The sequence below is a fragment of the Puma concolor genome, chromosome B4, assembly GCF_028749965.1.
Source record: "Puma concolor isolate L17-30 chromosome B4, mPumCon1.1.hap2, whole genome shotgun sequence".
Taxonomy (NCBI): domain Eukaryota; kingdom Metazoa; phylum Chordata; class Mammalia; order Carnivora; family Felidae; genus Puma; species Puma concolor.
In genome coordinates, this window is record NC_141673.1 from 58,977,789 (window position 1) to 58,991,915 (window position 14,127).

Sequence of the window (14,127 nt, forward strand, 5' to 3'; positions counted from 1 at the left end):
GAGTAGTACCTTCCTTGTTTAAAAAAAAAAAAAAGAACAGCAGGAATGATTAGTCCCAGAAGGAACCCAGGATCTTCAGAAAAAGAAAAGGTAAAATAGACAGGAGAAGGGAAATTACTGAGAGAATGTGACCTCCTAAACATTGTTGAGACCATGCTAAGCTAATGTCTTCTGTGTCTTGCCCGTCCCTAGGTTTACAGCCCATGATGCCTAACCAGCAGCAGGCGGCTTACCAAGGCATGATTGGGGTCCAGCAGCCACAGAACCAGGGCCTGCTCAGCAACCAGAGGAGCAGCATGGGGGGCCAGATGCAAGGCCTGGTGGTTCAGTACACTCCACTGCCTTCTTACCAAGTGGGTACATTCTGTACTGGGAAAGATCACCCAGTCCTTGGGATGAGGAAAAGGAAGCCAGTCTCCCACGTTAGCCAGTGTGACAACCCCAACACTAAAATACTGTTCACTTTCCCCTTAGAATTTGTAGGTGTTTTTCCTCTGAGAGAAAGCCCAAAGATTCTGAGAAGAGTCTTTACTTAAATTGTTTGGTCTTTATACAGCCATGCAAATGAGTATATGGCCCAGAAAAGTAAGATCTAAAGGAAATCAGGCTCCTTTCTCTGCATCAGATGCCCAAAGGGAGATAGCTCTGTATGTATTTTCTTTAGGCAGATGAGGTGAGTAGGAGGAGTCTCGAAAGGTAGGGAAGGAAGTTAGTGTCCTCGTCTAGTGATGACTTATTTGGCCATTGTCTGGATGAACTCATTAGGAGTACAAGTGGTCATTCTCTTCTCATCTCTACCCAGGTCCCAGTGGGTAATGACTCGCAGAATGTGGTCCAGCCGCCTTTCCAGCAGCCCATGCTGGTCCCTGCGAGCCAATCTGTGCAAGGGGCACTCCCAGCAGGGGGCGTACCAGTGTACTACAGCATGATCCCACCGGCTCAGCAGAACGGTACTAGGTGAGGACTCCCAGCGAGTCAGGGCCCATCTGCCATAGACCAGCAGCTATTTCCACTGACCTAAGAAAGAAGGGCAAGGGTAGAGATTCCAGTGTGCCCTAAAGCAGGTAGAATATGAGGAAATTCATTCTCCTTGTCTCATTTTTGATTTGACATGTGAATAAGAGCTCATCAGCAGAAAAAAATTCCTGCTTCAAAGACAGAGGCTTCATCATCTCCCCCATTTTTTGTTTTTTCTAATCAGTGGGATTTAGAACTATATGATAGAGATTGCTCATCATTAAAGAAGCAATTTGGGGGCATCTTGGTGGCTCAGTCGGTTGAGCCCAGCTGACTCTTGATCTCGGCTGAGGTCAGGATTTCGTGGTTCGTGAGATCAAGCCTCGAGTGGGGCTGTGCGCTGACAGTGCATAGCCTGCTCTCTCCCCCTGCCCCTCTCTCTCTGCCCCTCCCCTGCATGTGCACATTCTCTCTCTCTCTCTCAAAATAAAAAAAAAAAAATTAAAAGATGCAAATTGGAGTATATATATGTAAATTTTTCTATGTAACTCTATATCCATGGATGAATCTCAGATGGTGTATCTATTTATATATATCTTAGTATAGGTCATACCTGATAGAATTTTAGAGGTAGAAGACACCTTAGAAATATTTAATCCACTCCTCTTGTTTTCCTTTTCTCCCTTCTTTTACAAATGAGGAAATTCCAGCCAGGGAGATTAAGAAACTTACTCAAAGTCAACCAGCTAGTTAGAAGTAGAGCTGGGACTAGAAGTCAAGTCTGGGCCTATATGTATTTCTGTGTATTTCTCTCAGTGTATATGTTCACTACTTTTTGTATGTATGTCTCCACCTTATCTTGAGTTTGTGAGGGTTTTTCCCCACTTCTCTTTAGGTAACTCTGCTGTTATGTAAACATCCTAAATCACACACCTCCTTAGTTCTTTTTTGCCCATCCCTCTCTAGCACTGTGTGTCTGTTTTTGGTACTTCGTGTTTCTCAGAGTGTGTGTGTGTGTGTGTGTGTGTGTGTGTGTGTGCGCGCGCGCGCGCGCGCGCGCGCGCGTGCACATGTGTGCACATGGATATGTCTGGTGTTTCCACACTGTTGGGAAGAGCATGTGTCACTAACATTCCATCTGTAGCACTGATTAGCAGCTTCCTAATTGAAAGATGATCAAGTACAAATATATATAATTAACTTTGAACTGATGAGTGATTTTAGAAATTGCATGGCAAATTGGTCTGGGAATGGCTGGAAGCTGCCTCTGCTTCCCACAGGGGAGGCCTGGGAAGCAGCAGCTGGTTGCCAGGAGCTGTGTTCCTCCCTCCGCCACTTTAACCCTACTCTCTTCATCCCCCAGCCCTTCTGTAGGGTTTCTGCAGCCTCCCGGCTCTGAGCAGTACCAGATGCCTCAGTCTCCCTCTCCCTGCAGTCCACCACAGATGCCACAGCAGTACTCAGGTAAGAGGATAAAGAATTAGAGGGTCTTGGGTACTGGCAAGAGCAAACGCTGCTGAAAGACTTGTGCTCTAGAGCTGGGAAGGGTGGGAGAGTTCCTGGATTGGCTCTGTCCCCAGCTATAACACCATTACAAGAAAAGACCAGAGTCCTGACTGGTGTTTTTCCAGGAGTGCTAAAGTTGACCTCGTGAGAGATAAGGTTGGTTGCCCCATCCTATCCCTGGGAAGCCACATACTTTATTCGGTTCCTTGTGGGTTTTTTTTTTTTCTTTCTTCTTTTTTTCCTTCCCTCCGAAACCAGCATTACACTCACCACTCACATGCCTTTGAGACACAAAGTGCTTACCTCTGTCTCCTGCACTCACTTTTCCTATAGACAGCTTTACTTTTTGGTTGTGAGTGTGAGGAAGTTGATAAAATGCTTTTTAAGTCCTATCTTAGATTTGTTTAGCTGCTTTTCATTTGTGCTCACATACATTGTGTCATTTTAATTCTCACCAGAACCTTGTGAAGAGGAAATTTAAGACTCAAAGAGGATAAATGACTTGCCTGAGGTCACAGTCGTAGACCTTGAACTAGGGTCTTTTGCCTTCCATGCTGCATCCTCAATATCACACTTTCAACAGGTCTGTGTACTCTATTCCTTTCCCTCCAGTGGGAAATAAATGAATATCATGTTAAATAGCTAAAGGCCTTCTTTGAAGGGACAGCTATCAGGTGAATAGGCTTATGCCATGCAGCCTGTCTCTTTCTGCCTCTGCCAAGAACTCTCCCAGCAGACCAAGTACAGCTACCCTTGTTTGTTTCCCTTTTACCCGACCCTGACACAGCATTACCCTGCAGTTAAAGCAGCTTCAGGGGTTCTAGTGGGGAGGAGATCTTAATGTAGCCTCCAACCATCCCCATTCGGCTCTGTTGTGGGATATCAGAGTGCCCTCTTCTGGTGAGAGGGAAGCATTTTGACAGTTTTTCCCATTTTGGAAATAAGACTTTCACATAAGAGTTTTCGCACTCTTAGTTAGATGCTGTGGAGTGAATTCCAGAATTAATCTTGCTCATAAGACAGGATCAATTCTTCTTACCTTCAAGGAGCAGTGACTTCTGCCTTCATCCAGACCAAACGTGGCTTTCTCACAGGCTGAGAGGTTTTAAATTCAACAGCCTTTACCCTTTATTACATTCCTGGTCTGTAGCTGTTTCTCCTAAGTGTCCACCGGGGGCACTTGACCTTGAAATTCCCAGCAGGATATGGAAATTGTAGAAATCAGCTCCAAGAACCGCTGTAGCCTCTGGTGGTGCTTACTACTGCAGGGCATTTTCTCTTGTTTGTTAAAACAAGTGTGTGTATGTGCAAATAGTTATACTTGTATGTGCATTTTTATGTGAATCCTTCATGGTATATCAGTATATGTATTGGGTCTCTGTGGTTGTGTCTCTTCATCTTCAGATACAAGGTCTTGGAATCTGAAACAAACCAAGTGAGAAGAATTTTTCACTACCTGCTCTGGACTTAGTGCTAGGTTAAGCAAACCGGAACAGCTGTTGTTCTGAAAATTGGCAGCACCAGAGGTCTGGGCTGGGATTGGAAGGAGATCATCTGGACTCTTCCCAGATCAATAGAAATGGAGGAAGCCCTCTTCATCATCTAGTTTCCTTACTTTGGAAGTTCCTGTTATATGTCCTTTCTTCCAAACTATCCTGATTAATTGATTTGAGACTTCTCTGATCCTTTGTACTCTTCCTAGATGATGGGACCGCCCCCCTCCTGTTCCATCCATGTCACCTAAAACCCATATACACACCACATCATCGATTTTAAAAGTCTTCAGTCTCTACTCACGGAAATATAAGAGGAGGTGGAAGAAAAGAAACAAGTGCTGCTTCTTCCTTCCTTTCCAGTTACCTCTTACTAGGAAGATAGAAGGCCAGCATAGCCCACAAGGGCTGCTATGTCACCTTCAAAGGACAGTCACCCGCCTTTCTCCCATGTAGCAACATGGTCACTTTTCCAAAAATAAAGGCAGGGATTAAGATTGGCTGTTCTTGGAACAACTGTTCTGGTTTATTAATACATTTTTGTGGTTGCCCAGTTTACCCCCAGGCCTGGACCTTAATTCTTCCACTATGATACTGGATAGCATTATAACCCCAGGAAACACTTTTCTTCCTACTAAAATGATGGTCCGCAGGTCCCTTGAGGTTTCTACAGAGGTGCTTGTCTGCAGAAGATGCACACAGACATGAAATGGCAATGATGTACACACACAGACTCCCAACTCACAGTGACACAGCACCATGGCCAGAGTGAGGTATATACAGAAATAGCCTCTCACATACTTACTGGCTCATTTTGTAGCTGAGGGGTTTCCAAAGCTGGGACTAACTCCTTTCTCTCCCACTCCCTGAAGATATTCCTCCCCTTCACCAAAAGAGGGGGAAAAAAACCAAGATATTGTTGGATTCTATCCTGTAATATGGGAAAGATGCCTGTGGATATTATTTCTCTGGACATTCCTTTCCATAGATTTGATTCTTGGTGGCAAAAGAAAGAAGTCTTATGAGTCTTCTACCTCAGTGATTAAAAAAAAACCAAAACAACTAAACAAAAACCAATTCTGCCAGACATAAATGTCATCTGTTTGTATTTATGCGGTTTGCTCTGCCCAATCGACCTTTCTGCCCAGGTTTAATGATGCCACTTAAAAAGCCATTCACACGTCCCCTCTCCTTTCAGAGCTTTCAGGCTGAAATTGATTTCCTTATTCAACCCCCTTCTCCCCCTTCCCACTTCAGCCCTCCCCTGATTATCTGGAAGTGTTGTCACTGGGCAATAGGGTGGTTTTCTCTCTTTTTTTCTTTCTTCCTTTCTTTTTCTTTCTCTTTTTTTATTGTCACATCCATTTAAAAAGTAGCGACAGTTCAGCTGTAACGGATGCCACCTGCTTTTGGCTTGAGGAAGAGAAGCATAAAAATCAGCTCATCAGCGTAGTGCTCTGCGTCCCGGCTGAGTGAAGGAACAATGCTTCAGGCCAGCAGGGGAGGACTCAGTGTGGGGAGGACCAAGGCTGCCACCGACCGAGAACCCTGCCTTTGTTTTTGTTGGGATCAGAGAAAATATATGAGGGCTTTGTTCTCTTTCCCCCTCCCCTTGAGCCCTCTAATAGCTCCTTATGGCTACATGTTGGTATTAGAAAGATCTTCCGCCTTGCTTATGCCCACACCCTGCACACTCACATGTCCCCCACCCTTTCCTGGCCTGAGGCACTAGGCTCAGATTATGAGCCGCCTTCTAGAAAGCTGCAGATGTGATTATTTTTGTGTTGGCCCCCTCAGGTAGCAATGAGGTGTTTGAATAAGGTCAATTGCAATTTTGTTGGTAGAGGATGTTGGAGCAGGTGGGGCTCTTAGGATGGGGAAAAAAATGCCCAGAGCAACTACAGTACGGGGGGGAGTTGTTAAATGCATGATACTCCACAGCTATTTGATTTTCTGGTGGCCCTCCTACAAGCCACGCTGATGAATACCCTGTCCCCTGTGGCAGAGGATGGGGAGAGGCGAGCCTGTCGCTCTGAGTATTTGTGCTCTCTGATTAGGTGAACCCCAGAGGGTGGGGGGCCACAAATTGACTGGAGAATAGGGTTCAACAGATGCTGCGTCTCCTGAGCTGCTCTCAGGCCTCCCGCTGCTTCTTTTCCTTCCCTTTGACCGATGCTACCCGAGAAAAGCAATCGTGCTCAGTTCCCAGCATGACTGGTGCCCAGGGCAGAGGCTGCAACATTTCCCGTCACAGGAAGCAACGTGACGGCGGCAGCAGTGGCAGCCTAAGAGCACCGAGGCATGAAAACGGCAGCAGTGCAGCAGGTTTTCAAGCTGGCAGCCTCCAGTCCCATTTCTCTACCACCGCACACACATGAACTCAACCTGTCCCTCAACACACATAGAGCCTGAGAGGTCAAGAGCAAACTCTCAGTCTGCACAATCCCCTGTGGGGAAGCAGAACTCCTGCCCATCCCTCCCAGCAGGGACTGTCATTCAAACTGCTTCTCCCTGATCCCTTACCTTGCTTTTCACCATGAGCAAGATTCAGGACTTAACGTTCTTCCACACTGAGCTCTTTGCTTCTCCAGCAGAGGGTAAGGCTACCCCTGGTTGTCTGTGCTAAAACTTCAGGATCACATCCAGTCAGTCACCTGAACCTGTCAGCAAAAGCTTAGGAGGGTCTGACCCTCCCACTCTTCCTTGCAGCCACTGGTCTAATTCAGGACCTCCTCGCTGTTTTTCAGTAGCTTTCTAACTCTTCGTCCTGCTGCTGGCCCCTCCCTCCCTTAAGCCACTGTACAGCTGGCCACTTGAGTTAGCTCTCTGAAGTTCTGTTCCTAACACCTACATGGTAAAGACCCTTACTAGAACGTGCTTCAAACTTGGACGCCAGCTGTTTGCTTACTATCTGACTCCCTGATAGACTGTCCATTCCATTAAGGGCAAGGACCACTTTTGTTTGTTGTACACCCAGTGCCCAGCATAGGACCTGGCACACAGTAAATATTCAATAAATGTTGAGTGAATGCATAAACAATCTCATCTCCCGCTTCTCCTGCATAACTGCTGTGCCTCCGCACCTTGAATTGTTCGTCATTTACCGAATATGACCTACAGCTCCATGCCATTCCTAATTCACTCACCCTTGCCCAAGAAGTGCTTCCTGGCCTGACTTAGTGAAGCTATGTGCACTCATCTTCTCCAGAGCAACCAGAGATCACTGACCTATCTTCAGCCATTACCAGAAAACCTGCACGTGCCTGCAGCCCTGGCCCAGGCCCCAGACTGGGACCTGTACCATGCCCAGACATTTGAGCAATCTGACCTGGACATTTGGTAATACCCAACTTTGACAGAATGGAGTAGTTTTCTGCCAAGCATACCAAAGTACCCCTCACCGGGTGAAGGCCAGGAGAGCATTGGCATCTGGGACTCAGGTCTCTTCTACTCAGACTTCACTGGTTCAGGGAGAAGGGAGTCAGAAACTAAATTAGCAACTATCTCAGATTCCTGGCAAGACACATTTTAAGTGACCCTGAGGCAAAGTGGGTAGATTTGTTTACTGGCTTTCACACTCAGGGTTACTTGGAAGGTCAGAATATAGTTTGAATTCACAACTAGCCCCTTTCTTCCTGCCACTCAGGAGTGTCACCTTCTGGACCAGGCGTGGTGGTCATGCAGCTGAACGTCCCTAATGGACCCCAGCCCCCCCAGAACCCATCCATGGTCCAGTGGAGTCACTGTAAATATTACAGCATGGACCAGCGTGGGCAGAAGCCTGGAGACCTGTACAATCCTGACAGCAGCCCCCAGGTGAGTCCTACAAACCAGTATTGTCTTGGCAAGGAGATGACCACATTCTTCTCCGGGAATAATCTTTGCCATTGACTGAGCAGCCTCTTGTACCTGTCTGTCCCTGGGTGCTCTTCTGGGAGAGTCATAAGAAAGAGAGGAGAGCCTCTTCTTTCAAGGAGCCTAAGAGCTAAGGGAGACATACTTGAAAATGCTAAGACAATGCTTAAAACACTGTGTCAAAGGTGGATATTAAAATAATAGGTATTAATTAGGGACGAAGGGGGCTGTTGAAAGGAGCAGCCGGGCTTTGGCAGAGTTCTGCAAGAGACGCTTTCTGAGTGAGGTGAATTTTAAGCCATAGGTATATCCAGAGGATGTTTGGTGTGTATATAATGTGTGCTCCTCTCTCCTACAGGCCAACACACAAATGAGCAGCAGCCCTGTCACATCTCCTACCCAGTCTCCAGCACCCTCTCCTGTCACCAGCCTCAGCAGTGTCTGCACAGGACTCAGTCCCCTTCCTGTCCTCACACAGTTCCCCCGGCCTGGGGGTCCAGCACAGGGTAAGGGGTGAGACTAGAGCTGGCTGCTGCCAAATTCACCCTTCACAGCCCATTCCCAAGTGAGGACATCCAGATGGTAGCAACAGGCAGGAAAACAGTGCACCTGGTCATCCAACTCTGGGAGCCAACTCTTCCTTTAACATCCCTGTTTAGACCCTGCCCCTCTTTAGTGCTGCCCATAGTCAGCTTACTGCAGACTTCCTTTACATATTTAGTATTTACTACCAAGTAAGGTAGGTGGGTGACTATGAGCTGGGAAAAGAAACTCACAGAACTTTCTAATGAACCAAAGACTTTAAAACATTGGTACTGAGCCTAAGGACTAGGACTGTGGGGCTGTGTCAGAAACAGTATGGTTTTAGAAGAGAGAACACTGGAGTTGGGTTAAAAAGACTTGGGTTTGAGTTCTAGTTCTACTACTAACTAGGTTTGTGATGTTGAGCGTGTTACTTAAACTTGGAACCAGACCTCAGTTTCCTAATCTATAAAATGGGGTTAATCACACATAGAATGGAAATAATCTTACCCGTTTCTGCCTTGGCTGTCACAAGCAGTATAAAAATCAGATGGGAGTATGATTTAAAAACTTTAAAGTGCTCTGAAATCTAACATTTATCAACACAAATAGGTAACACTATGGTACTGGATATATATGAAGCATTACTGGAAGTGCTTTGTGTGTCCTATATTCATTTAGCCTACTCAGCAACACTAATGAGATGAAAACATACCCAACCTATCATTTCCAGTAACAGAGCCAGGATTTGAACCTAGACAGTTTGACACCACGCCTGTAATCTTATCCACTACACTATATTGCCACGCAGTGCGAATCCAAAACTTGAGCCCTGGGTTTGGGTAGGATAATCTATATAAGAAATTAGGGGTACCTGGCTGGCTGAGACGGTAGAGCGTGCGACTCTTGATCTCAAGGTCGTGAGTTCAAGCCCCATTTGCGGCATAGAAATTACCTAAGAGAAAGAAAGAAAAAGAGAGAGAAAGAAAGAAAAAGAAAGAAAGAAAGAAAGGGAGGGAGAAAGGAAGGGAGGGAGGGAGAAAGGAAGGGAGGGAGAGAGGGAGGGAGGAAGGAAGGAAGGAAGAGATGAAAGAAACATATTCATAAGGGTCTATAGATTTTTCTCCTGGGCCGTTTGTCTGCAGTGGACAGAGCCCTTCTTTAAGAATAAAGGAACCTAAAAGCCCCATTTACATGAGATACACAGCTAAGGGCCAAGCGGTTTAGGAAGAGAGACAACTCTTCAGTCAGTCACATGGGCACTCTTATCATAGAAGAAGTAAGAATAGCATGCATTGTTGCCATCTATCTCCAAAGCCCTCTAAAGTTTCCTAAAAGTCATACCATGAAGTCCTAACTCCCAGAAAACCATCTGCTCTTCCTCCCTAGGTGATGGGCGCTACTCCCTCTTGGGCCAGCCATTACAGTACAATCTGTCCATCTGCCCTCCCTTGCTCCATGGCCAGTCGACGTACACGGTACATCAGGTGAGGGTGTCCACCGTCAGCCTGAGGACCGTCAGAGCCCTCCCCACCCCACCCCACCCCACCCAGGAGGATCCATCCAGGATGGCCCCATCTCTATGCCATCCACCTCAACCAACGGGGTGGACAGGGGACATAGCACAGTGAGAATGGACAAAGTGGGGATGCCTTACCCCTCTCCCACACTCAGTCTTTCCACCCATCCCCAATGCTAAGGAGGAGGGACTCTTTGTTTCTAAGTGGCCACTCTGGCCAGTCGCCTGCCTGGTGGGGCGAGTTCTCAGGGTTGGGTACTGCTCCTTAATCTCCCAGACAGACATTAGAATGCAAGGCAGTCAGTATTGTTTACCTGGGATGAGAGTTATCTTTTGAATGTTGAAGGGACAGAGTGGATTGAAGCATGGAAACCGGAGCAAGAGACAAGCACTCAAATCTGCCTCCACTGACCTGGGGACAACAGACGTTGGTGAGTGACAAGACACTGAATCCCCAAGAGAAGGTGCTCACCCCTTCAGCCTGCATCACCAGCCCAGGACCAGTGGGAAAAACCAGCTTAGGGTAGGGAATAGAAATAGGACTCTTTGGTACTCAAGAGCAGGGAGAAACTGGGGAATTGAAGTATCTCCCTCAGTCTTCCTTACCAAGCCATTTCAGGTGCTTGGAAAGGTGATGGTAAAAATTGAGAATAACAACAGTGGTCAACAGTGCTGAACCTATTAACAGAGAGTCTTGTGGGAGTGGTCCTGACCCTAATCTAGGATATCTACCTTGTAGTCCTAGGCCTTTTTAAGGAGAAGTTTGACAAGAGAATGGGGGAGTAGCCCCCTTGCAGGCCTTCCACACTAGGCATACAAGGTCTCTCAGATTACCCCTATTTTTTTTTTTAACGTTTATTTATTTATTTTGAGAGAGCATACACGTGTGTGCGCTCAAGCTGGGGAGGGTCAGAGAGAGAGGAAGAGAGAAAATCCCAAGCAGGCTCCATGCTGTCATTGCAGAGTCTGATACAGGGCTTGATCTCACGAACTGTGAGATCCATGACCTGAGCCTAAATCAAGAGTCGGGTGCTTAACTGACTGAGCCACGCAGGCACCCACCCGATTACCCCTATTCAGAGTGGTTTGCTTATTTAGGAAAGGAAGGGAAATGGACTTCCCTAGATGATAAGAAAGAGGGATCTCTTTGGGCCAGCCTCTGTGAGGGGGACTATGCGATATATTTCAGCTTGGGTTACCGACTTTGTGGAAGAACTGAAGTGTAGGTCTCCAGATCTGAAGTCTAGGATTCTGATCCCCAGTTTCTTCTTGCCTACATCTCTGGTCCAAGAGAAGAAAAAGGTTTCTTTGTTTCTCCTAGTTGCCTAGATGGTGGGGTGTTGGCTTGATTTGGGGAAGGAGGAATGGGTTAAGTGGGCAAAGCCAGGCTTTGAGGATGTCATCTATAGACTTGGATCAGCTGCCTGCTTCTCTGCTGGCCACTCTCCAGTCCTCTGTACTGTCACCTCTCACAACCATGTCCTCTCTCCTCCCCTTCCAGTCCTGGGCCGGGTGCTGGAGGTGACAGATCTCCCTGAGGGCATCACTCGGACTGAGGCGGACAAACTCTTCACTCAGCTTGCCATGTCTGGCGCCAAGATCCAGTGGCTCAAGGATGCTCAGGGGCTGCCTGGCGGGGGCGGGGGGGACAACGGTGGGACTGCTGAGAATGGCCGCCACGCGGACCTCGCTGCCTTGTACACCATCGTGGCTGTGTTTCCCAGCCCCCTGGCTGCCCAGAATGCCTCCCTTCGCCTCAACAACTCCGTGAGTCGCTTCAAACTTCGAGTGGCCAAAAAGAACTATGACCTGAGGATCCTGGAGCGAGCCAGCTCCCAATAAACGGAGGAGGGGAAGGGACCGGCACAGTAGGGGTGGGGGCAGGGCGGAGGGGGTCGAGGGATCCTGACAGACTACGGACAGAGGCAGAAAGAAAGGTGACAGACACTGAACTGGAGCCTAAGACAGTGGGGATGAAGATGGAAACAGACACTCACACTGGCACTGGACTCCTCGCTCCCCTGCCATGGGTCCCTTCTTTTTCCCTGGTTGGCCCCCCTTGCTGCCCTCTCCTTCCCATCCTCTTCTGTCATTTTTTATCTCTTCTCCCACCATGAAATTAATTTTTTTCATATTTTTTGGTCAGGTAGAATTGGGAGGGTCCCATGCTCCCCTATTCGATCTTCTCTACCATCCCAAGCTCCCTTTTCATTTCTGGTCTTTATGAATATATTTATATGGACAGAATTAAGAAAAGCAAAATTGATTTCCCCTTTCTCTCACTTCCCCCATCTTGTCTCCCCAAACCCCAAAGAGTTAAAACTTGGGCCTCCCCCACCTCCCAGAACACTTGTATATTGTTTGTTTGAGGTTCGTGCCGCAGTAACAGACAGTATTTAATTGCACATACAGATGTTTGCTGGGTATATTCACTGTAAATTTTATTTAATCTGATTTTTTGTTTGTTTGGGGGGTTATTTGGGGGGAGGTTGATTTTGTTTTTAAATATAAAAAAAAAAATCTGTCACTGGACGTCAGTCCCTGTTTCTCTGTTGCTGACCCGGTGTGGGTGGGGGTTGGAGGTCCTAGGTAGGTACAGCCCCACAGCTTGTCGGAGAAATTTCATGTTTTCTTTAACATATGCACACATACCTTCCTAACACTATTCCCTGCATCCCATCCTCCTCCTTGTACATGGTGATTCTGATAGATGGCTGGATCTCTAATGGGACCTTTGTTCTGGGCTCTCCCAACTCTGCCACTAAGTGTGGTTTCATCAAGCACATCCATTTGCAACTCCTGACCTCTGTCTGACTCTTTATTAGTAAAATAGGAGACTTGAACTAACTTGCTTATCTCTGAGGTTCCTTCTACTATGTTAATTCTGTGATACTCATTTCGGGCCCTCCTGGCTGAGCTGTGGAGGGTGAGTGAGATCCAGAACCAGGTTGAGATGGTGGCCTCAACAATCTGGATATGTATCCAGCATCCGATCTTCTGAAAACTCTTCAGGGATGGAGGACTTGGGCCTTTTATAATATGAAAGCTAGAGGATTGGGTTCTATGACAAACAGAAACGGATGTTCTTATATAAAAGCTACATCAGTTGAAGGGTCAAGATACTGTATCACCCAGGCATGCTCAGCAGTCCCTGTCCTATGCAACCGAAGAAAGGTGAAAAACACGTTATCCACCTGCATGGTTGGAGCTTCTCCTCTCTCTGAGGCTTCTCAAAGCTAGCCCTGTTGTCGTGCAGCCTGTCAGACCAGGGCCATTAAGAGCCATCCAGCAGCCCCTTTTCCATCTCACCTACCCCTTAACAAAATAAAAAAGAGCAGTGACAGAAGTGACAAAGTACATTACCCTGGAAATCGCTTGGGTCTGGGTAGCAGTCTAGCCAGGCTCCTCTGAGGCTGGTCTGACCCAACCTCCAACGTAATCCTTTACTTCTTACAGATACAAGGGATAAAGCAGCACTACATGACCACCTCCAAATGGCCCTCCTTTGAGATCCGAGGAGTAACTCCTCTTTCAGCCATGTCACAACCCAGAGTAGGAGAAGGCCACAGCCCTGTGAGACAAGAATGTCAGATATCTCATTGACCCATAAGCTCCTATACCAGGGCATCAGATGAGGGAAGCGGAATCAGGAATCAAAATGATTTAGGAAGTGTGGGGCTTGGCTGTCCTACCTCCAAAAGTTTACAGTCCTCATGGAGAAGCAGAAGCAGACGTTGCTTACAGAGGAGGAAAAACCCTGTGTGGTAGCTTTTGCCTTCTGTCCAGTGTTAACGAGACCATCTCTACCTGACCATTAGACCCTTACTCTCCCAGAGCCCCTCAGGTGGAAGTCCCATCCTGGCTTTTTTCAGTAGCTCAGAGAAGTCCCTTCACTTCACCCAGGGGATAAGGTTTTAGAATGGGGGAAGGATGTCTCAGGGGGCACTGGAGAGAATAAAGCAGTACTATGCATGGTCTACACTCCCTTTCAGGATGGCAGCAAGGTACCCCTCCAACCACCAATGGATAAAGAATGCAATCTAGTCTGGCTGACAGGAGACCTCTGAGAATTCAAAGTCTCCTTTCTCACCAGTTTCCAGCCTTTGCTTCCTAAAGGTTTGAGGCTAGATCGATGCTTGAGGGTGTAAAAACATGACCACAGGAAGACAGTGGCTGAAAAAAATCAAAAGCTAGTTCCTCAAGTAGGTCTGGGGCAGGTGGACTCGGAGAGGTGTGTGGACCTCGGGGAAGGCTGTTTATAATTTCATCTTTACG

At 47.2% G+C, this 14,127-nt stretch overlaps 1 protein-coding gene across 33 annotated transcripts in view; it reads left to right on the forward strand.

Annotated features, from left to right (window-relative positions):
- The window catches only part of R3HDM2 (R3H domain containing 2), a 162,120-nt gene extending 149,736 nt beyond the window's left edge, over window positions 1-12,384 (forward strand). For 32 of the 33 annotated variants that reach the window (XM_086713003.1, XM_086713011.1, XM_086713025.1 and 29 more), the window contains 8 exons: window positions 193-353; window positions 803-957; window positions 2,321-2,421; window positions 7,603-7,772; window positions 8,170-8,317; window positions 9,723-9,820; window positions 10,199-10,283; window positions 11,354-12,384. In XM_086713003.1, the coding sequence (XP_086569129.1) occupies window positions 193-353; window positions 803-957; window positions 2,321-2,421; window positions 7,603-7,772; window positions 8,170-8,317; window positions 9,723-9,820; window positions 10,199-10,283; window positions 11,354-11,694 (1,259 nt within the window). In that variant the 3' untranslated portion in view covers window positions 11,695-12,384. The remainder of the gene's footprint in view (window positions 1-192; window positions 354-802; window positions 958-2,320; window positions 2,422-7,602; window positions 7,773-8,169; window positions 8,318-9,722; window positions 9,821-10,198; window positions 10,284-11,353) is intronic. The other variant, XM_086713002.1, reaches the window with a different exon arrangement.
- The last annotated feature ends 1,743 nt before the right edge of the window (window positions 12,385-14,127 follow it).